Raw genomic sequence first — 23,912 nt, 5'->3', positions numbered from 1 at the left:
TCAAAATGTTGACAATGCAAAAATAATAATGATCATGATGGGATGATGATGTTTATTAATATAAATTGTTGTAAACTAAACACCTTGTTAAGTAATTTAAAATATAACAGCAAATGATAAAGACTATATCATTTATTTAAAAAAAGCAAAAATAAGAATAACAAAACTAAAAGCAAAAGTAGCCGCTCTTTTGGATAAATCACGTGACGTTTATAAGCATTAAAAGGATTGATTCAGCATTTTTGCTCAAGTATTATCAACATAATTGAGACGTATTTTATAATTTGTTTAACTATATTTAATTTATTATGTGTTATCTACCAACATTTAAACACTCCTAACATCTAATGGTTATATTACTTGATTGAATTTTGGCGATTCTTGTGTCTAAAACTATCATAAGGTAAGTACCGTATCAACAAGCATTAAGCCTCAGTGCTTTCAAATGAGTAGATTTATAAGCACATTCAAAAGCATTGTCCATGTGTGATAAAAATCTGTTTGGATTAGGACAATAGATTCTAACTTGGTAGAAAGAAAGCCTTTCGATGAAATTCTGGCTTTTTTCAGACAGCAGTCACTCAACAGTTCTGATTTATAGATATAAGCTGAGGAAGCTCAAAAATTGAAAATTGTTTCAGGTAAATCGGTTAATAATTGCTGAATTTGGTATCTCAATTAGTAGCTCATGTGACTGCTTGTGGATTGTTATGTGCTTATAAATGGGTTCATTTCACTGTTAGAATCACTGTGCCTTAATACGGTTCCATAATTTCTTTTGGATGGACTTGTTCAGCCAACCTTGTTTGGATGGACATTCCTAGAGTAAAGTTGAATCAATTAACCTCTTTCCTGCAAATATTTATCAAACTTTAGTTATGGAGAGACTGTGCCTTATAAATAATGGATGGCCAATGGGATGCAAAATTTACTCAATAAAGTGATCGAGTCAAGGATTCCATTGAAACACTGACAAACATGTAACAAAATGGATGAATACGAGAACCGTAAATGCAAATGGGGCGATGAGAGCCGATTTATCAGCGTCTACGCTTACAATAAAACCGTGTTTGATTTGGTTATTATTATAATATTTTTAAAGTATTATACGTTCTTGTTTCTGTTTAGCTCGTTCTGTGGATGTTATTATTTAACACCAACATAGTTATGGTGAATCACCATCTTACTTGGCCCTGCTTTCAAGATCACCATCTTTTATTTTCAATGTAAGCGTTGACATTTTTATTGTCCACTTGAATAAAGTCTTTTAAAAAGAATCTAACATTTCTCCCTTTCTTTATCATTTTTAGCTTGTTTAACCCACCCTCAGCCACCCCTTGATCATCATAACTGTAATCATCATCGTCATGATCATCTTCCAAGGAAAAGGACTTTTCTATCGCTCTCTTTTTTACAACATTTCAATTAAGGATGAGGGAACATTAAGTGAATGGCTTGAAGATGAAGACGAAAAAGCTTCCGTTATATACATTGGAACCATTATACAATGGACTTTATTATTCTCCTTGTTGATGATAATGATGATTGGCCTGTCTTCTCGTCTTCTTCATCATCTTCTCTCATCCTTCTTTGCTCTTACCAAAAAGCTTTAATGTTATCCTTCAGTCTCTTCAACATCTTATTCATACTCAATGGGACTTTCACATCATCATACGTCTCATTTATTTTTGTCTTTACAACTGCACATTTCAATTTGATCAACGGTTATATGGCGAAAAGAAATTGCTTCAATTAATCTTATCGTTATTATTATTATTACCATTATTGTGATTATGATTTTGCTGATTATTATTCCCATTATTCATTTATAGATGTTAAAGAGTCTCTTTTTCGTTGTGTACTAAACCTCATCTCATTGAACAAATTGAATATGTTTAATAACCTTTCTTTATTGACCAATGAATATTAATGGGGTTAATCATCTTTCCTATTTGACAGTTAAAGAAGCCAACCTTAAAACAATGAACAATTCCAGATGAGTTCCTAATCATTACCCATTTGAAAATGTATAAACATGTTGGAAAGGCTGGGATTTCTTGGTTTCAATTCAATACTTGTTTTTAATTCTAGAGCTGTAAGTAAGAATGTTAATGACAACTAAATTGTATAATCAATCAAATTACGTCATTGAGCATAAACAATTGACCAAGTACTTCCTTCATGATACGATTCATGCAAAATAGTGGATTAACAAGATGAAAAGGTTGAAAGTAGCTAATCTATTTGTGCAGTCTCCTAGTCATTTGCTTCAATTGAAATCAAAAACAAAGGTAATTGTAATTGATAGGATTTTTAGGTTGACTTTGTTGATTCGTCTTAATCGTCTTATTGATCACGTTTGAGGCTCCGATAATTAAACGTGAAATGTCTGCTTCTGACAATAAAAGGTAAGATTAACTTAACCATCAATTGGTCAAGTTTTCCTTGATTTTCGACCGACTAATACAGTTATCTAATTGAGACCAATTTTCCCAATAATAAACTCAGACATTCTCAATAGTTGATTCATGGCACAACAAAAGTTATCCTCAATTTTTTGTTATTAATTTTCAAACTCTTTGATTACTATACTCTGATGACTTTACCATTTGGGTCAGTATTAGCCATATGGACAACACATGATTGTTTTAACCCTCAAAATTTCGTTAATTGGACTAAACAGGAAACTAATTGACAATGACAAAATAGTGTTTACAAATTAAGTTTACAAAAGATCAGTTTTCATAATTGATTGCACACTTTAGATAATGCATCAACTGTGCGAGAAGATAATAAATTACAAGTTAGTCTTTACATGAATTTGAATTGATTAGTGTAATTTTGTGTAGTTAAAAGTTCACCATTAGTAAATAGTTGAATAGAAATGTCACTGAATGTAAAATATTTCCATCATTTCTTGAGTGAAACTAAGGCTTGTTTTCTTGATTATCCGTGTTTCATTGAATAAGAATTACAACTGAATTTAAAATACAGAAAATACAATCACAATTAAGATCTGTGATAGGATTTCACCTTGCATATTCGTGCTTTTGAAAGTCAGTTATTTAATCATGAAGAATCATTTCAAGCTCAAAATAAAACTGTAAATCTGAAAGACAATCGATAGCTGAACAAAATGATATTTGAAGATTAAACTTGGAATCACTTGGATGCTTATAAATTATGATACATAAAGATTCAAGCACGATTGTGAATAAATTGATTAGTTATTCTTGATATTTTTGGATTTCATCGCATGAAATTGTCTCAACTGTGACGGATTAAGTTGACAATAAGCAAGCAGCTCATCTCGAGGAGCATCCTCAGCACATGCCCAATCACGGTCCTGGAGAGGGAAAATCATTGAGATAAGCTTCGATCCAGTTTATTGTTATGAAAATCACTTACCATTAGATAAATTGGAATAATAGAGGACAACCAGATTCCCATTGAAACATCTTCACCCTATTTCACAATGAAAATGAATATGATTAGATTTATTTAAGGAGCAAACAAACGTTCAATCTTGTTGATGAGTTACTTGAAAATAATGGAGAAATTTTTTATTCATAGTAATCCAATTGGCAATGTCAGACGAAATTATGTAACCCGAACCACAGGCAAAGGACGGATAAACTGAACCAGGAAAAAAATTTTCAGCCCATTTACCATAGACATTGACCAACATGTTATGTCTGAAACTTTGACAAGAAAAAAATCAATTGAAAATCAATTTAAGATGAATGCATTTAAATTCTCATCTTACTTTCCCCACCAGATTGATTTGCGCTCAGTGAGTAGGTTGATTTTATGTGATATATTAGCCAGATCAATAAAACAATCATCGTCTGTTTTCAATATTAGATCAGCATTCTCTGTAGTCATGGTCCTGTTGATTAAAGAGACTGGGTATTAGTCGGAGGATGGCGAATAATATGGCATAATCAATAATTTCTAGAACCAACCAAGCAATAGCATGGACTAATTTCTCGGGTAGATTACGATAAACATCGATAACATCAACCAAAATGATATCCTCGTGTTCCAGTAATTCATTTTCAAGCTTCACCTTGATCTCACTCAGCTCCTTGTCAAATTCATGATAGTTTTTCTCTTTATCTTTAATCATTTTCAAATAAGCCGACTGATCTGGAAATAAAAATATTTTTTTAACGTGAAAAGTACATAGACTTTATAACTATCGGCAAATTGCTTATTACCTGCCAACTCAATCACAAAAGATGCCATAATTATTTCCTCTCCGTGAAAAACTAGCGATTCATAGTCATTCAAATCTTTATAAACCTAAATTAAGAAGCCATTTTCAAAATCTCTTCACTGATCAGACGAATCTATTTCATTGGTTAGTGTAACTCAACTAACCCTGAGTATTTGAGTAAGTTTGGCAAAGCGATTCCATCTATGAACACGTTCAGGTTGGCAATTCAAATTATCTGTATTGAGCACAAACAACAATCCTGTGAATCCTTTAGGGAGGAATAATATGGGGGCAACAGCTTGATAGTTGAATCCGTAGTCATTTTGTTTTTGCTCGCCAACAAAACTCTGGTTCAATAATATTTCCTATTGAAAAAAAAACAAAATTGGTGCTTAGAAATCGATCAACATATAAAATTTTCTCGACTTTACCTGGGTCAGAACATTTTTCAATATAATAGTATCACAGCGACAGGGGAAAAGACATCCTACCAGTTTCAATAAAATATCTTGGTGGACCTAAAAATAGAAAGAAATAAAAATTGGTTAAACATTGAAAATTAGTTGGGAATACCAGACTTTACTTTGAATGAGAAGCCTCTGAAAATATGAGAGCTGAAAGTATTGCCATAAGAAATTGATTCAGTGTCATGACTGAGCACGTTTGTTTTACAATCTTCCGTTTCATTGTAGACCCATTCCATACAGCTATATTCGTCTTCACGATAATCGATTGGAATACGACAATCATTTTTACCAACAATGAAGTGAAGCTTGATGTTCACATTACCGGTATCATATGTTGACTTGCCATTGAACCAAGTTTCTCTCAATACATTTCGCTTGTCAAAATTGCTTCTCGCTGAAAGCACAAGCCCAACCAAGTCAGTCTTATTCTGATTTATGAACTCTTGTTCCCCATGATAGTTGATTGAAATGTAAGCAAAGAAACTAATAATCACAATTAAAGCTGTCACAAACCAATGAGATGAAAAAAATGTACAACCTGGTCTAGCTGCAAGCATGATACAAAAGATGGTAACAAAGAAAATAAAGATGATATGGAGGATAATGTTGGTGGCTGGAAAAACATGGTTCACTGATAATTTTTATAACATTTTCACAATTAATTGACTTTAATAATTAAACATAAAACATTATAATTAACACAATGTTTACATTATGGAAAGAGAGAAAACTGGTCCAACCTGCTTCCCTCAACATATCCCCTTTTGTGCTGCTGTTTATTCCATTTATGCCAGACTCTTTATGTTCTGTAGGCTTAACCAGTATTGAAGGGAAAAGCATAAAAGACTAAAAGGCATAAACAGCATAAGAATCTGTTCTGGAGTTTGTTGTTTTGCTGAATATTTTTTTATTCACTTCACTTTACAATCACTCCTAGTGATTGAGATTTTTGTTATCACCGTTCAATTAATATTAATTTAAGTGATTTTCGGTAAAGTATTATTAATTTAAGTAGATTTACTATTATGTTTCATGGATACAACTGACTCTAAGGTTGACACTGGTCCAATCTATCTTATAAGATAAGATTTCTGGTATTTTAGTTTGTTTTTTTTTGGTTTGTGACAATCGAATAGTGCTTCATCTCTTAATTGTCATTGATTTTCTCAACAATTTACTAACTTATTAACCTGCATTTTGGTCTATTATCGATCTGATTCAAGGAATAAGCTGTTTAATCATATTTGCTTCTCATCAGGTAAGTTTTATCTTTTGCTTATTTTCCCTTTAAAAACTCGAAATTGTCTCCTCACATGTCTATCCATCGATTTTACTGAATAGGTTTGAAATCCCGAGGTTCTTAGACTGTACCTTATTATTTTTCTTAAGAATTTTCTCATCAAGCTCAACTAGTTGTCTAAATTGCTTGATTTGCTCTAACTCTGAACCTTTCAGTAACTCTGTCAACTACAATGAATTTACAATGTACAATGAATTTTTGTAACTTTTGTTTTATCATTCTTTATTTAAATGTACAGGAAATCATAGCGAATTACAATGAAATTAAATGATTATTGTCCATTGGTGATATGTTTTTTTAGCCTATTTCTCATTGCAAATGGAGATCAGTCTACTGGTAAGTAAATATACGCCATCCTCAGCAACCACAGAATAAGACGTAAAGCTCATTGAGCTGCTCCTCCTTGTCTATTAATAACTTAACATTTTCTTAATTGGTAACTTATTCTCTTTTTCTATGGCTCTTTTTAGGTTCAATTTTTCCACAAGATCTTTTAGTCTTTACCGTTGCCACAAAACCAACCGATGGATTCCTTCGTCTCAATCGATCTTTAAATCTTTTCGATCATCGGTTTGAAGTAAGTCTGCATTCTAGCTCTAATTGATTTAACATGTGTTAATTTATTTCAATTTCCGTCATTTTTTTAGGTTCTTGGCTTAAATGAACCTTGGGTTGGAGGAGATGTTGCCAGCACAACCGGTGGTGGACAAAAAGTTAACTTGCTCAAAAAAGCTTTAGAAAAATATTCAAAGGAACAAAATTTGATAATCTTATTTGTAGATAGGTAGGAACTTCAATATCTTTCAGAAATGTTCAAAAATTCTAATATTATGATTTAATTTTTCAGCTATGATGTTATCATTAATGCTAAACGAGAAGAAATATTGGATCGATTCAATACACTAGGAGCTAAAGTTGTTTTCTCAGCCGAAGATTTCTGTTGGCCCGATCCTTCACTTGCCGTACGTAAACAGCACATTGACCGTCTTCCTATCTGGTTCTAAACCTAACTCATCAACACTTTTTCTCTAATTCAATTTCTCTGAATCTCTCAACAGAAAGATTACCCAGACAAAGATAGAGACAATGTTGGGCATCGTTATTTGAACTCTGGGGGTAAATTACCTTTATAATTGTCATATTTACTCTTTAGACATTTCAAATGTGAAAACATCACCGTTCAAAAATAATTACCCATTTCTAATTCTAACTCTTTTTCAGGCTTCATTGGATGGGCTCCTCAAGTTTACGAGATTGTCTCCAGTTCCGCAATAAAAGATACTGACGATGATCAACTATTTTACACAAAAATTTACCTGAATAATGAGCTTAGGGTAAAATAACTATCTTAATTGATGGAAGAGGGTTAACCTCTTGAAGTTAATTATGCTTAACACAGATGATCATTTTTTTCTCATCCTTACCGTTCATTTCTGATAGACTAAATGGTCCATCAAGTTGGATCATAAGGCCGTGATATTCCAAAATCTTCAAGGCGCTGTAGGTGATGTTCAGTTACGGTTCAATGAAGATGGCTGGGCTTCCGTGCATAATGCAGCATTTCAAACTGAGCCTGTTGTAATTCATGGTAACGGGTTAAGCAAAGTAAGCTCATCTTATAAACTTGATAAACTGTTAGAGTTTAAATATTTTTCACTCGACAGATTTTCTGTTGTTAAATTATTTCTCTTCAATTTATTTTTTGAATATTACTGATGAACTTTTTTTATCTTTTCTCCTCTCAACTGTGTTGTCAACAGGTTGTGCTTAATTCATTAGGAAATTATATTGCCAAAGCATGGTCTACTAAGCATGGTTGCGCCTCTTGTCAAGATAATCGTATAAGTTTGGACGGCTTAAAGGTAATGAAATCAAGAAGGGTTATTGATGATGATAGTCATTATCTTTATATTAAAATTTCAAAAGTCGCATAAAAGTCAACTTGTTTGTCAGTGAATGTCAATGAATCTAAATACGTGTTATTTCAGATTCTAAACAAGTCAAAGTTGAGAAAATGCAGAATTTTCATGCTAAAAAATGAAAAGATACTTTTGTTTATGATGATGTGACAATAATTAAATGCTAATCCATTTCTTTTTTCTCTACCCTTTCACAGCCTGATGACCTTCCATCCGTATTAATCGGCATCTTTATTATTCATCCAACCCCATTCATCGAGAGTTTCTTTGCCAGGATTGTTCAATTAAGCTATCCTAAAGAAAAGATTAGTTTGATAATTTATAATAAATCTGCTTACCATGATAAACATGTTGCTGATTTTGTCAAGCACAATACAAGCGTCTATCGAAATGTCTATGTATTACCAGAAAGCGTTGACAAGGATTGGCAAGCTAGAAACTTAGCATTGTAAGGATTTCAACCCGATTTACTTCAACATCTTTATTGAAATTTCATTGTATTTTAATTCCTGTTTTTTTATCGTTCATCTTTTTTTCACCTTCTCAGGGAAGAATGTGTCAAAATTAACTGTGATTATTATTTCTCAATCGACTCAGATGCACGTCTCAATAATACCAAGACTCTGATATCTTTAATTGAGCAAAACAGGTTAGTAAAAACAACAAATTATAATAATCTTTTTGATTTGATGATATTTATGATGCATGTTTGTATCTTTTGATAACTGGAAATTTATTTGTCCATCGTTGCTCATCCAACCAAATTGTGTTTACACCACCTTTTGTTAACATATCTTCTTGTTTTGGGTACTAATTTGGGTTTTGATTACCCTCCAACTTTGATTATCATTTAGGCGCATTATTGCACCACTGCTCGTCCGTCCTGGTAAACTTTGGTCCAATTTTTGGGGAGCATTGTCCTCTGATGGTTTCTATTCACGATCACATGATTATATTGAAATTATCAAGAATGAGAAAAGGTAAGAAAACATTTACACAAACATTTCCAATGGCTATTGACTAGAAATTTTTAGACAAATGAATGGTTGAAGTTATTGATGGTCAGGTTAACAATGAAGAGTCCAGATTGAAACATCGCAACCATGAGAGCAACATTGCTCGGCTAATCCTGTAGATTTAAAGGAAACACAATTTAATTAGTAATTTTAATCCAAAAATAGAACAGATTGCTTATCAAAATTACTTACCTCTTACTGAGTGAAGGCGGTTTTTCCTCAATTTTTTAATCTCATAATCACTGAGCTCACTTTTCCGACGTGGATGGATTGAACAAACCATTGTTAAAATATCGTGTAACTCTTTTGCGTTACACGCTTTATAAACTTCAGGGTCACATTCAATTGTTGCTAATAGGTTGAAAATTAAAAATAATGAAACTAATGATTTAATCATTTCTGATTTTAATTAAAAAAAATGGATATGGAAAATTAAAAAAAAGTGACTTTTTACAAAGCAAAATGTTGAATAAGCATTAATGGTTAAAAATGAAAATTAGACGAGAAAAAAATGGTTGAAATAAACACCATCTTTGGTCAAACAATTAAACTCACCTTATCTAACAGACAAAAAAGATCAAAGGATTGCAAATCAAATTTAAAAAAATCGTTTGCATTTTGCTTATTCAAGTCTTCAATTCAAAAAGGGACAAAATTAACCAGAAATGCTTATGAATATCAATATTTTGTTTTTCATTATTTTATGAGGAATTTTTTATTTGATTTTGATAGATCAACAATTCAATCAAATTTTACTTTAATTTTATTCTTACTACAGTAGACTTCATCAAAATGTCATTCTTATTATTGGACTGGCTGTCTCCCAGCCTACGACTTTTACAGTCGCCGTCTGTCCCTTGCTACTTAAGTAGTTTAACCTACCTTTCTAGGCTCACCTAGTGCAATCTCAATATGAATTTATCCTCATCGAGATAATAAGGTGATCAATCAGCAATCTAGATTCCATTGTTTTTCACATGCTACTGATGTCTATCCATGAAGTATTTTGAATATTTCATACTATGTAGCCTCAGAAGTGTGAAAAAAGAGCGAATAATTTTCTCCTCATTTTCAACTCTTGATTTTCGAAAGTCACATAAAAATCATTTTTAATTAATCTCTCAGATTAAACATATTGAGCTTAAAAGTTCTGCAATCAAATCTACATGCAAGTATAAAATGATACAATTTATGTAGAAAACAAATGGCACATTGAATGGTAAATTTAATATGATCAAATCAGTTAGTTATAGTTAGACATTGAAAATTGAAGTGATATCCTCTAAACCAGATTTCAATGCTCAATCCTGAAGAGCTTTAAAAATCTGCCTTGAAATGTCTCGTATCAATTGCATATTTGTTATTTGCTTGGCACATGTACGTTCCAGAGTCCATTTGTCGAGCAGGATCAATCTCGAGTTTACTTTTGATTTGGTTCTTCCCAAAATGCCATTCTGATACCTAAAGTAAACCCAAAACATAGTAAAATTAATATCAAACTATTACTTTCACCAAAACTTCAAAGATTGCTTCTGATCTTTCCATTTCAAACGAACAAACTATTTCGAAATGGCCAAATGACTCTTTCCAGTATTAATGACCAGCAATCCTGTTAATCACACAATGTTAACAGTCTTTTTGAAATATTATATTTCCTCAAGATTTCATACAAATTGACTTGTTTTTCATTTTTAACATTGTTCAACCCACAGATGAAGGCTAAATTGATTATAAACACTTTACAGTTGACCCTATCTTGCGAATCATTAGCAAGTTTAAAAACAACTAATCTCAGCACAATTGACTTGGAAAGAGCAAAAATCGGATTCAACTCTCAAGTTTCTTTCCTTTCATTGAATCAATTGACTTTTTGTTTTCACCATCAATTAAAAGTGTCAACCACTTTGAATCCATTCTTATTAGTTAATGATAGAAAGTGCATCTTCATTTATCTTCATCCTCTCATCCTGAAGCTCAACAAAGAAATAATGTTTTCTCATCTTCAATTGAACACTATTCATCCTGATCCCTTCATTTTTATTTCACTAATCGATTCGATCATTTATAAAACAATCTCGTTATCTATTCATTGTAAAATCATTATTTATCTGTACACATCATCACTACAACCATCATCATCATTATTATCATCACTTCCTCTCCCTTGTTCACCTCTTCATCTTGAACGCACAACATCACTTCAATAATTCATAATCATACTCATGTACACTCATAAACTCACAAAAAACTACTCTGAATACAATAGGAAAACAGTGAAAAAAGCATCAGATGATGATCTTCCTTCGCTTGTCTTTTGTAGATTCTTGTTATTTTAAAAGCCAAGTCAAAGCATATTTTTTATTCCTTGCGCTTGATTAAATTTCACTTTCAAAACATTCGCCTCAAATGGTCCGTGTTAATCTAGTCAGCTTTGCTCTTCCTCCTCCCATCGTTCATCCACTTTCATCATCTCTTCCTGAATGTTCCCCTCTTTCCCTGTGACTTCCTCTCGATCATCCTTAATCATCTTGAACACAATCAACAATCAAAAAAGGACAAAATCAAAAAGTTGCTTACAAGTAACAATCTCTTAGAGCAATAATACAAATTGAGCAAATCTCCATTATATTCAATTTAACTTCACAATTTCCTCCAATCTTTGAATTTATATCTCATTTGTTGCTCAGTTATGAATTTTAACATTTATGGCAATGATTCAGTTTTACCTGCATAAAGGGATGTGAAATAATCTCAACTCCATCCTTGAACCAAGTTATCCTCGGAACTGGATCTCCTTTTGCGACACAGATAAGCTTGATTTTATGGCCAAGAAAATATTCATAGTCAAAATGAGATGCTTTCAGTATATTGGCTCCCTTTGTAAATTAATATGATTGCCAGTGAATTTGATGGGGAAAGGAAAGGGTAAGGAGAGAATGAAAAAGTAAGCAAAACATGTAAACAATGATTATCATGAGAGTCAATAGAAAATTGATCTTTGATGACCACTCATTTCCTCATCTCTCCCTTCATCATCTTTCCATCTTCCTTATTTATTCATTGGGCTCAATCAATGAACCTTGTCTCACTGAATATCCAACATTGTTGATTGATTTGTCACAAAATTATATCTCTTCCTTAATGCTGCTAATCTTGTCCACTTTAATGTCCAATATCTCAATTTTATCCAACCTTCATCATTCATCTTATCCTTAACTTTTTTTGTTCATGTTCATATCAAACATCAACCTATACAATCTGAATAGTCTTGTTCATATTAATTGTAATCAAGAGCAACAAAAAATAGTTATTTTAACATAATGATAATCAGATACAATTTATGGTCATTACTTATCCATTCAATATCGATGAGCCAATCACCAGAAAATCATCAAATACTGATGAATCTCGATCATCTGATTACTATTTATAGATCAACATTTAATTCGCTTTTTAACTCGATTGTTTATCATTTGGTTAACAACCAATTTCATTGTTAAATATTGTTACACTGTGAAGGTTGCTGCTTTGATTTTTGATTTGATTTTACATAAAAAGCATAATCCTGTTAAAGATGGAACCATTAGCATGTCAATCATGGTCAGCTTAGATTAAGCACAGTCTGAGAAGCAAAAGCTGACCCTTTACCAACAAAAAGGAAATGACCAGATATAGTAAATTCCCTGGGTTACTGTCATTCCCTTGATTAGCATTTGAATATATTTTCTCGTCTCCATTCATATCAAACTGTCAATTTATACTCATCAATCCTTTCTACTTGTTTCCTTTAACATTTGTTACAATTGAAACAATCCCATACAATTGACTTTGCAAATCCATTTCATTACAAAGTATCAATATTACCCAAAATTATTACACTTTAAACCATTACCATAACTTTATCGCAAAAGTTAAAATTACTAGAGAAATGATTATAAATTAAGATTAATTGTTCAACTTACGTCTGGATGATCATAATAATCCTTTCGTTTTGAACTAGTATAATGAATAATCCGAGGTGAATTATATTTACGCATTTTACTTCGACCACGACTTGCTGATTTAGTTTCAAGGGTTATAATGGATAAGATAATGAAAACCATTGTCAATCCAGTTTGAGTTATTAATAATAATCGAGAGCACAGCATGTTGTATCCATTACACATTATCTAATGATAGAGTTAAGGTAAAACTAACAGCTATTACTTTCCTCCATAATAATCAACTAATTGTTGAAAACATTTGCAACCCCACTCATGGAGACACCCATCACTCTGACTCTCTTAATCAATGATAATAGTCCAAGTTAAAATACTTATCACCCAGTCCTTGAGTTACAATGAAATGTAATGTTTCCCTTCAACATTGTGGCCAATATGGTTTACAATAAACTTTGAAAGGACCGTTCAAACAGACAATTTAATAACATCAAGTGATTCCCAGTTTCAACTGAACCCCAGCAATCTCAACCTATTATTTGATTAGATTACTCTCAATTGTAAAACATTATTTGTAAACCATTGACTTTCCTTTGTAATCCTTTTGTTACAATTTATCCAAAAAATAAAAGGGATTCATTATTTTACCCTTTTCTTTCAGCAATTCTCAGTTCTCTTTTATATTCACTTTACTCTTCTTAATTTGTCTTTGATGCATGTTTAACTCCATCATTTCAACCCTCTTTTACTCCTTTTAATTGTATCAACTCTTTTCATCACTTTCCTTGCAACTTTTTCACATTATTTATGGTTATTTATCAACAATATTATTACTTCAATCCTGGCAAAAGATCCTATCTTCAAGTAATTCACTTTTATCATTTGTCTTTCCATTTCCTATCCAATAATTCATTCATTGCTATTACTCCAGAATCTTTTGTTTAAAAGTTTACTTGCCATTTCCATCAACTTAAATATTAATAGTTAATCAACCTTGTTGACATTTTTTTCATATCAATGGCAATAAAATGAATTGAAATATAACTTGATGTGATAACCATACAAATAATGATCAAATGTATACAATTCAAGTGACAGTTACTTGTAACCACTTTTTTACTATATTTTGTTATTTTTTCAAAATTTTCACTCATTTATTATCATCTTTAAAATCAGTAGCAAGCATAAAAAAGTAACAATAATCAAGTGAAATATCCATTATTTTCATGAGTTTCAACCATTTCCATCAACTTCTTAGTCTTAATTTCATCTTTATTCATTTGAAATGCATTCATTTTATTATCAACATTATTATGAACAATCAAATACTTCATTGGAATGTGAATATCTCTATTGATAGGGAAGGAAAAATATTAACAAGTTCTTGCTTCACTTTACTCTTCATTTTGCTGTCAGTTTTGTACATTTGAATTGGTGAAAAGCAAAATATCATCAAAATCATTCTGATATCTTTGAGATGTAAATGTCTCATCTTTTTCAGATGAAAATCTAACAAAAAAATGGTAATAAACTATCCACAAAGAGATGAAAATGTTGAAATAACTCAATTATCATAAAATTTATCAACAGATAAAAGTTTGGGTAGAGGTTGAAATTAACCGTACAAAATCAATTTGATATAATATATATATTTTGCCATTACCATTATTATTATCATTGTTATCATTATTTTTGCTAGATATTTGTGTCTTCCCATTTCCAAAAAGATGTACAAAGATGACCCTTTTATATCGACCAAACCAGATTACTTTGGTCAATTGAAAGGATTTTTGGTTACAATTTTTGCATTAATTCATTACTTTCATTGACATTTATGTTCCTATTGACGATCATATCAGATATTTTCTGTGTCAACAAGCTCAATCTTTCAAATCAAATTGTGATTGAGTTTGCAAGAAAACAAACAAAAAAACAAACAATTCTTATATAAATGTCCATTCAATTTTATCTTTATTCATCTTTGTCAATGTTGCTGTTTAATGAAGATGAAAAAAAGTTGCCATCAAGCGAAATATTTCTGGACAAGCTTCATCAGATTTATACCCTGGTTTCATATCAATGATTAAACGAGAATACTTTGTTGAAATTGTCCATTTCCGTTATCATGATCAACTTTTTGTCCACAATAAATCAGAAAAGTCTTATTACTGTTGTTGAAGATTAGCCAGATTGGCCTTTTCATCAAGCTGATTCACTTGATTAAATGAACTAATGTTTCATTTTATTTTCACAGAGGCATTTGGAATGTACCACACATAACCGATTGTTACCTGATCAATGGAACCGTATTGAAGGAAGGTTTAGCTGGATTAACTGAATCTGAATCAGATGAAGCCAATATGGTTGATGCACCGATAAACAAGAAAGGAGACACTCCAGATGAGGTCGGAACAAAGAAAATTGGCGAAAAGGTCAAAATTTATTATCCATCTTATAGGAATGATAAAGATCCTTCCATGGACACAGACATGGCTTTCTCTGCCAGCCTTCGGTCACAAGGAATTTTCATTTACGTCTCCAATATAGAGGATTACGGTCATCTGGTTAATTCTGAACCTTTTGAAACCAGCCATTTGCATAATGATTTATACGAAATTTACAACAACCAATATGAATGGGCTGAAAAATATATTCATCCAAATTATTCTGCAGTTTTGAAGGAAGACCATACAATTGAACAACCCTGTCCTGATGTTTACTGGTTTCCAATTGTCACTCCAACCTTCTGTAAACATTTGATTGAAGAAATGGAAAATTATGGCCAATGGTCAGATGGATCAAATTATGTATGTAATTGAATCAAATTATTCATCAATTAATTCTGTTATAGTTGAAGATGGTGATTATGAGAAAAGCTGTGTTTGAAGAAAGATTGTCATGATAGTCATTGCAGAGGATGGATTAATTACATGGGTAATTGTTCGTTAAAATTTAAGCTCATTACCAATCTTTTAGACATCAGGAGAGACATAAAAACATACACAATAACGTCTGGCTTTACATTGATCAATCTGTTGTTTACACTATTCAAGTCTCTTCATCTTCAATCCATCCTCATCAGCAATTACTTAACCAGATGAAAATAGATCAGAAAAAATAGTAACTGTTTTTGTAATCAGTTATCCATCATTTATTTGCTAAAGCTAACGAGAAAACCTTTCAAGACTGTTAGTCATAAAATAACCCAAATTCACTTCTTTATGCTTCTCAATGGAAAACGTCATGAAAATTAACTCTAACCTTAAAAACATTGTCCCTTTACCTCAACATCAAATCATTTTTCTCTACCAATCTAATGAATTTTATTTAGACCAGTTTCCATTCCAATTATATTATTTCTGGACAAGTCAGGTCATCTAAGGTTTATGTAGCCATGAATTAGCTGAACTTGGTGAAAACCGAAAATTTTCATCTCTCATCGATAAACTGCTTTGATTGTCTGTTGCTCTATCTTCATCTCTTTAAGCTCATTCCTTGAAACTAATTGTAAATTAATATACATTGAAACAAATCATTTAGCCAGCAACATACGAATATCACTTAAGAGTTTAGATCGAGAATTATGGACTTTATGTCTCTTTGCATCCTCATCACCATAAGAAAGTTCAATCTCTTTTCTCTTTTTATTTGAATACAAAACTGTTGTCTAGATGAATTTATATGCAACCCAGATGATGATGATGATTCTTTCTAAGGAAGTACCTAAACATGGTTGAAAGATTTCTCTGCTCAATTCTTTTCTTATCTAAATCAATGGAACCCTTTTCCATCTTCAACTTTCTTTTCATCGTTTACAGCTTTACCAGAATTTCTTTCAACTTTTCCGTTTCACCTCCAACTTTTAAAGCTTAATATTTTTTCCTTTTCTCTTAATGTTTTCTCTTTTCTCATCATTTCTGTTTCCTTTTTATTTCCTCTGCTCATTTTCCTCCTCCTCCTTCCTCCCTTACTTTTTCACTTACTATCATTTTCCCTCCTTATTATTCATCATCATCCTTTTATTCATAGGAAAGGCACTTTTTACAAGCAATATTTATATAAAAAAACATTCATTCAAGAGTTTGCCTGATTTAACATCTGATTGATCGTCAATCTAATCAAATTATATCTTAATCACTTTATTCACTTAACAGTCAACTTGATTTATCGAAACAATAATTATAACTTGCATCATCTTCATTGTAATCATTTTTGTCTTCCTCTCATTAGGATCCAAGACTTAACGGTGGATATGAAAGTGTACCAACGGTTGATATCCACACTAATCAAGTTGGACTCGAGCAACAATGGCTTTACTTTCTCCGTGAATATGTAAGACCAGTCCAGGAGAAAGTATTTATTGGCTACTTCCACGATGTAAGGCTCATAAATAATCAGTTATCGATCAGAATTAAATTAATTTTTCTCTTCTTCTCTCTCATCTTTCTTATAGCCACCCAAAGCAACCATGAACTTCATTGTACGATACAAACCAACTGAACAAGCTTTCCTCAAACCTCACCATGATACATCAACTTATACCATTAACATTGCTCTCAATCGTGTTGGTATTGATTATGAGGTTAGATTTTGAACAATGTTTCTTTTACATCGATCGTAATGTTCATTTCTCTAATAATTGTTTCTTTTTTGTTGATAGGGAGGTGGATGTCGATTTGTCCGGTACAATTGTAGTGTTGTCAGTTTGAGGCAAGGCTGGACTTTGATGCATCCCGGTAAACTGACGCACTACCATGAAGGACTTACAGTTACAAGTGGAACTCGTTATATCATGGTCTCTTTCGTGGACCCTTAATCATTAAAATTTATAACAAATGTTTGATGGAAAGAGATTTTTAATCAATGTTGAATTGTGGATTCCTAAAAGACAATAATCACCTCTTTGCTTTGGATATATTTTTAAACTCATTTTAAATTCTGGTCAAATTTCATACAATTACTTGTACAGCAACTTTTAACTGGAACGTTGATTTTGTTGCCTGTCCAAATTGACTTTAAACATTGAGCAACTATTCAACTCTAAAATGAATATAATTATGGAAACATTCATTTTACTCAAAGAGTTAATATGTTAGATCAGTTTTTGAGATTTACATTTTTTCATCATATCAATGAGAACCGGTGGACAAGGTGGTCAACAGAATATGGACAAAAATCAAAAGACTAAACTCAATATTGTACCGTCAATATCATCATTTATTATCATCTATTTAATAATGATTATCTATTTATACTATTTTATTATTAGCTGATTAAATTTGCTAGTAATTTACCAAAAATTGTAACAATGATATGCATAGAGAAAATAAAGAAGCATGAAAATCAAAATAAATTTCCGAGTAAAAGAGTAAAAAATAACGAATAAATCAGTTTTTAAAACAATCCAATGCTGGTAATCAGTAGTTGAATGGCTGCAATTAACAGCCTTGACAGAAATTGAACAATAAAATCTTTCAGATCTATTTGAATACATGTAACTATAGCCTGAAATTAAATTGGAGACTTGAATAATGATCTTTACAAGATGTTGAAAAGCGCAGAAAGTCCGAAAATTTAGATTAATGGTCAGCTGAAAATGATCTTAATTAGATTATTTTAGGAAAAGCTGTAAAAGTAGTTGAATGAGTTGTCAAAGAGGCAAGATTCGTCTTTCTTTTCAAGATTGATGAAGATCAATTTAAAACAATTGAATTGGCCAAATTTGTCTGATCTTTTTGAAAGCTAAACGTTAATATGAGGTAAGATTGATTACAATGTATTTAAAAGCTTCGATTATCAAGTAGCTTTCATTTAGAGGAATCAACGACTAATTAGGACAATATTTCTTCGATAATTTCAATCTATCTCAGTTGATGATGACTCGGTGCAGACAAATTAATGCTTTGCCGAGATACCAGAGATTAAGCCTCTATTTTTACGGAAAATACGGTTAATCAGGCTAAAAGATTTGCCATTAGAGATCAGATAATAGCCTTATTTCAACTTTCGTCTTGAGTTGTTTTGATTATTTCCAATTCTCCTTAAATTCATGATGATTTGTCTTAATAAATAAACCTATCAACATTAGATTGCTTTTATAAAACATTTTGTAGTAACTGCTCATTTCAGTTTTGAAGCCTTTTGTCTTTAAACCACATGTATGAAGTCGCTCAGTTAGTTAATTGTGTAGAAAGTATCATTTATGTAGACTTGGAATGGAGTCAGTTCTCGCTTTCATCCATCAGAATGATTGATTTTTCTTCCAGCATTAATATCTTTGATGTTTGCAATAAAAAATAGTAGCTAGTTGAAGTCGAAAGATGATTTTTTTGATACATAAGTTACCAAAACTTGAAGCAGTTACCAAAATGAAGAAGCACTAGTAGTAAATGAGCAAGAATTATCAATGAGCACCCAAGTTTTCCAGTACATCAACTCTATGGTACCTCATAAACTTTGTCAATTACTAACCAAGCATAGAGTTGTATAGATTAAACATTCGAGGTTGGTTAATCGGGTTATCATTGAAGATATTCTATCATGATGATGGCAAGATGAAAAATTGCTTCTCTTAAACATATTCTCATCAGTCATTGTCTAAGCCACATTTTTTATGCTGTTTGTTCTGTTTCCTTCTTGTAAAAATTTTCCGGTGAGTTTATGTCTTGATGAAAGATACATTCTAGTCTGGTCAAGTCTGAAACAAAATATAAAAAAAGACCTGAGCATTAATAATACAATCACAAATGTTTTTGGCAAAGCAAGAAACTCGCACAATTGAATAAGAAACACTACGGCAAAAATTATCGCTTACCTTTTAAATGGATATAATATCTCACCCAAATTATCCAAAATAAAACAAGTGTAAATCAAATAGCCTAACGATCTCGAAAAAGGTAACTTTGGTTACAATTGTCCGTTCTTCTCGAATTTGAACAGCTGTAAAGAAAAATTCACATCGAGCGCGAGTTTTGAAATTCAATTTGCGTTAATTCCCAAAGCGTAACATTATTTGACTAAGCCCGCCATCTAGGGAGTTATTAGAGAATGTTTTGTCTAAAAATTGAAGCATTAAATTACTTTTTCCAATTACAGAGTGTGTTCAATGAATTTTATATCTTGATCAATGATAAACAATTGGCAAAAAAAAAATAAACCAAAAACCTGAATTTATCTGAACACTAATTGCAAAATTTGGCATCTTACTTACTCCGGGAATTTCAGTGAATTTACTTCAATTTACGTTACAGTGAATAACTTCCTAACTAGAAGAGTTTTTGACTCAAAAATCGAGTCATGATTCAGGTGACATTCATTTTGACTGTTCGAATTTCAAGGTCACTTAAGTCCAATCTGTTATTCAACCTCTAATCATGATTAGCTCATTTTAAAGCGAAAAGAACAATAGTCGAATCGGTCCAAGATTCAGAATGACAGATTTCTTCACCTTCTTTTTCTCTCAAGCTCGGACATAACTGGAATTTTAACGAAATCTTGTTCCTGAACCCAAGACCATCTCTTGCACGAGTTGCTGGTCCATACGAAGGTTCACTTCCATTATTATATGGTGGTGGGTTTCCGAAGAAATCAGTTCCACCAACGCACATAAGTTGAGGCATCCACCGCGATCGTCGGGCCGCTGTGAATTCACCTTTATATAAAGTAATCACTAGCCCATCCTAAAGTTTCACTTGATCTGATTGTGAAACTACTTGATCAATTAAAAACAAAACGAAAAAAGAAGTCACATCTTGAATACTGACAAAATATGATGAAAATTTTCGGTAAATTTACCATGTCACTACTATCTATGAGACTCATCCTGTTCTATGAGAAAACTGTCGGCAACTCAATTTCTCAATCTCCGGATGATGATGACGATGCTTCGAGAACGATTCTCTCATTATAGTAGGTTTAATTGATTGCCAAAAAAACTTAGCATGCTAAAGATATACTAAAATCTAAAAGCTTCGATATGTCAAGTCGATATACTAAAAACCATGTTCCGAAAAGAGTCAAAACATTAAACAATTATTCCGTCGATAAAAAAAAGTTGAAGGCATACCACCAAGTAAATCCTCGATAAAGATTTGACATTAAAAGAAGAAAACAAACTACGATGAGATAGCCCAATTAGATCTCTATCGGTACCAGTATCGACGCCAAAAGAGCATTTAACCCGTGAAAGAAATTGCTCTTTATCAGCACAAACTGAAATAATTTTTGTGTTCATCTTATTAGAAGATAGAGGCAACAAAAACCCTTACTAAGGGCTCATCACTGGACATCGGAGGACCTGAATAATAAAGACAAAAATCGTTTCAACTATTATTATAAAATCACTTTCAGCTACAGTAAATCCCAAAGAGTAATATAAACTGATGTTAAGAGGAGGCAATCAAGAAATCGCGCAGAAATCAAATTTAGTCAAAGATTAATAACTTTTTAATTCATATTGTTGAAATTTATTTATATTAATTAACTCAACAATGATTTTTTACTCACAAAGTTAGATCATCTACTAGAAATCAACATTATTCATAAAATTTTTATTGAAAGTGTTCAAAATCAAAGTTGTTTGAACAGAAAAATGAAAAACAGAGACAAATAAATTTAAACAATCTCAATCAGAATCGAAACAGCATGAAAAGTTTTGTATAAATTTGGTGCACTCATTCTGCAAATCAGATATATCCATGAATTCAGCTGTAATCTCCAAAGCATAAACATTTTTATTTGATATACAAATTTGCCTATTATAAGCGTAATCCATTATGATGTCCAATGTTTCCGTATCAACACCTAGTCTCATACTTTTGTCTTCCTGACCTCTTTTCCATTTCAGATTCGGACTCGGTAAACGCTCATAAAAATATGGAATGGCCGAGTACAATATAATCTTATGGACTTGATATACTTTTTATCGTGTTGTATATTTTAAAATCGCTAAATTTATCATCCATATACCTGGTTGGTGAACAAGTACTTGCCTCGTATTTAATATAATCATTAGAACCCGACGCGACAAAAGATTCACACTTTTCGAACAGGTCAGTGATGGACATTTTAACAGCTAGTTCTTTCAATTTAAATACATTTTCATTTGTTATACAGATAGGCTTATTGTAAGCCCAATAATGATGTTTAATATTCCCGTTGGATGATCCATTTCTATTTCTTTGGCATTTGATTCAAGCATTCTAAATGAAAAATTTGTATCAAAGTATGGGATGGCGAATAAGTCAATTTCTCTATTAGTTGGTTTCTCACAAGAGCAAGAAATCAGTGTTAGTAGATTCAGGGCTGATTTTTGAGTAATTTTTGTTGATTAAAGAAAAGACTCAATGTCACTGTTTAATAAGTCGTCTATCAAACCAATAATCTTTTCAATTATTAAATAGTTCATGTCATTTGTTGGTAAATCAATGTTTATTTTGGTTGACTTTTGTTCATTGTAAAGGAAGTTAGGAAAAGCTCTAACGCTCAGCTATGTTTTAGTCAAGTCGGAGTCAAGCTCCGAGTTTTAGCCAAGTCAATTCATTATTTGACCTCTAACTGACATTGGAAGGTGATTTTGCAATGAACATATAACTAACATAATCGGGTCAGAAAAATTTTGCGATTTCAGAAAATGACCTTCCAATGTCAATTAGAGGTCAAATAATGAATTGACCCTGAGCGTTCGAACTTATGGCTGTGCAATCTGCATAATCTCATCGTTCAAGTCTGAGGTCTGTAGAACTAACAGTAATGCCCGCATTAAGGCGTGAAATGAAAAAACGCCCGGTATTTAACCAAATTCAAATCAAAGTATCTTGAGCAAATCTTAAATCTTGACAACATGTTGAAAGTAGATAACATCGACTATGGTACAATGCTTACGAGCTTGATTAATCAATAAACTTTGTCTCAAGAGTCTCAAGTCAAGCAAGCCTGAAAGTATAAGTTTCAAAAATCACTCTGATTCAGCTCCATCGTCATCATCATCAAGACGATGGAGAAACAGAGTTTCCGACAGCTCAGGACTAATTTCATAGATTAAAGCAGGACAGGAACAACATTGTCGCTAAAACTCCAGTGATACTTGCCAAGCTCGAACGGAAAGTGAGGGCAAAGAAATCTGACATACTTGAGCATATTGTGCCTAAACGATGACGAGAAGTGGACCATCTCAAAGGATAAGAAAGTCACTGAAATGCAAATCAGGCGAAATTTCTGTTTCCTCAAATTATCAAATTTCGGCCTTAACCTACACATCCATTAATTAGTTGCAAGTTCATAGACTTTTCTGTACTTACAAACTAACGACTACGTAGTCGCTCGCATTATAGCCCTGTGCTTGAAAATGAATCAAAAATTTTTCTGGTCGTTTTCTAAATGAACCATTCGTAAGTAAAAATTACCAGGAATTGAGGTAAAAACGTCCGCTTTTAATGTGCTGCTTAAGTTTTGGTAGACATAACTGTGGATAAATGATCCTTAAAACTGGGCAAATGTGCAAAAATTAGCATTTCAATATTGATTAAAAATAGGAAAATTTTATTCTGTCATCAATAGATTTACTTTAGATGATTATATTGTGACAGCCATCGGATGTTTTCAGAGTTCTGTTGATCAGCTGGCCTCAAACCATTGGTTTGGAACTTCAAGTTTAAGGATATAAATGAATGAAAAAAAGGACAAAAAAGACAAAAATAAGATTAATAAAAGTAATCTTTCAAAATTAGGATGAATGTCAATGATAACAAATAAATTAGGCCAAAGTATCTCAATGAAAAGCGAAACACTTTCATTATGTACAATGTTTATTGTGAATCACTTGATGCATCTTTTCAGCCCTTTGTTCATTAGTTTATGATGAATTGCGATACATTAATGATCATTTATGCCAATTGATGAGGACAGTTGAACATTTGAAATTGAAATATCGAGCAAACATTTCAAATAAAAAGAAATGAAAAAGTAAACAAAAAGGAGATGAAATCATTAAGCAAAGATGATGAAAATGATGATAATGAAAATTGCACTGATGGTGAAGATTGAGGTGACATTG

At 31.9% G+C, this 23,912-nt stretch overlaps 3 protein-coding genes and 2 long non-coding RNA genes across 5 annotated transcripts; 2 read left to right on the top strand and 3 right to left on the bottom strand.

Moving 5' to 3' along the window:
* Window positions 1-213: 213 nt before the first annotated feature.
* Window positions 214-3,714, top strand: LOC107363549 (uncharacterized). The gene is made up of 4 exons (XR_001568916.3): window positions 214-403; window positions 877-1,226; window positions 1,311-2,095; window positions 3,574-3,714. It is a non-coding gene; the product is annotated as an uncharacterized LOC107363549 (long non-coding RNA).
* LOC107363544 (UDP-GalNAc:beta-1,3-N-acetylgalactosaminyltransferase 2) lies at window positions 2,692-5,562 on the bottom strand. Its single transcript, XM_015930782.3, has 9 exons — window positions 4,803-5,562; window positions 4,651-4,737; window positions 4,384-4,584; window positions 4,221-4,305; window positions 3,966-4,149; window positions 3,767-3,889; window positions 3,542-3,701; window positions 3,409-3,465; window positions 2,692-3,346 (listed from the first exon to the last, which is right to left on the bottom strand). The coding sequence occupies exons 1-9, from the start codon at window positions 5,241-5,243 to the stop codon at window positions 3,224-3,226; spliced, it is 1,461 nt and encodes a 486-aa protein (XP_015786268.1). The 5' UTR covers window positions 5,244-5,562; the 3' UTR covers window positions 2,692-3,223.
* A 46-nt stretch (window positions 5,563-5,608) lies between these two features.
* Window positions 5,609-18,212, top strand: Plod (procollagen lysyl hydroxylase). Its single transcript, XM_015930781.3, has 16 exons — window positions 5,609-5,944; window positions 6,225-6,322; window positions 6,457-6,563; window positions 6,634-6,770; window positions 6,834-6,948; window positions 7,045-7,102; window positions 7,208-7,320; window positions 7,427-7,591; window positions 7,747-7,848; window positions 8,103-8,353; window positions 8,453-8,554; window positions 8,760-8,885; window positions 15,114-15,666; window positions 17,090-17,236; window positions 17,313-17,441; window positions 17,520-18,212. The coding sequence occupies exons 2-16, from the start codon at window positions 6,244-6,246 to the stop codon at window positions 17,673-17,675; spliced, it is 2,340 nt and encodes a 779-aa protein (XP_015786267.2). The 5' UTR covers window positions 5,609-5,944; window positions 6,225-6,243; the 3' UTR covers window positions 17,676-18,212.
* On the bottom strand, window positions 8,372-9,383 carry LOC107363547 (uncharacterized). The gene is made up of 2 exons (XR_001568915.3): window positions 9,114-9,383; window positions 8,372-9,034 (listed from the first exon to the last, which is right to left on the bottom strand). It is a non-coding gene; the product is annotated as an uncharacterized LOC107363547 (long non-coding RNA).
* Window positions 10,120-13,251, bottom strand: LOC149093692 (immunoglobulin domain-containing protein oig-4-like). Its single transcript, XM_089267049.1, has 3 exons — window positions 12,884-13,251; window positions 11,648-11,797; window positions 10,120-10,382 (listed from the first exon to the last, which is right to left on the bottom strand). Exons 1-3 carry the CDS (start codon window positions 13,085-13,087, stop codon window positions 10,239-10,241), a joined length of 498 nt encoding a protein of 165 aa, XP_089123175.1. The 5' UTR covers window positions 13,088-13,251; the 3' UTR covers window positions 10,120-10,238.
* Window positions 18,213-23,912: the final 5,700 nt, after the last annotated feature.

This window comes from Tetranychus urticae, chromosome 2 (assembly GCF_039701765.1).
Source record: "Tetranychus urticae isolate SD_2017Ah chromosome 2, NJAU_TeUrti_SD_1.0, whole genome shotgun sequence".
Lineage (NCBI taxonomy): Eukaryota > Metazoa > Arthropoda > Arachnida > Trombidiformes > Tetranychidae > Tetranychus > Tetranychus urticae.
The sequence above is the reverse complement of the archived record's forward strand: the minus strand, read 5'-3'. Positions and strand labels throughout refer to the sequence as shown.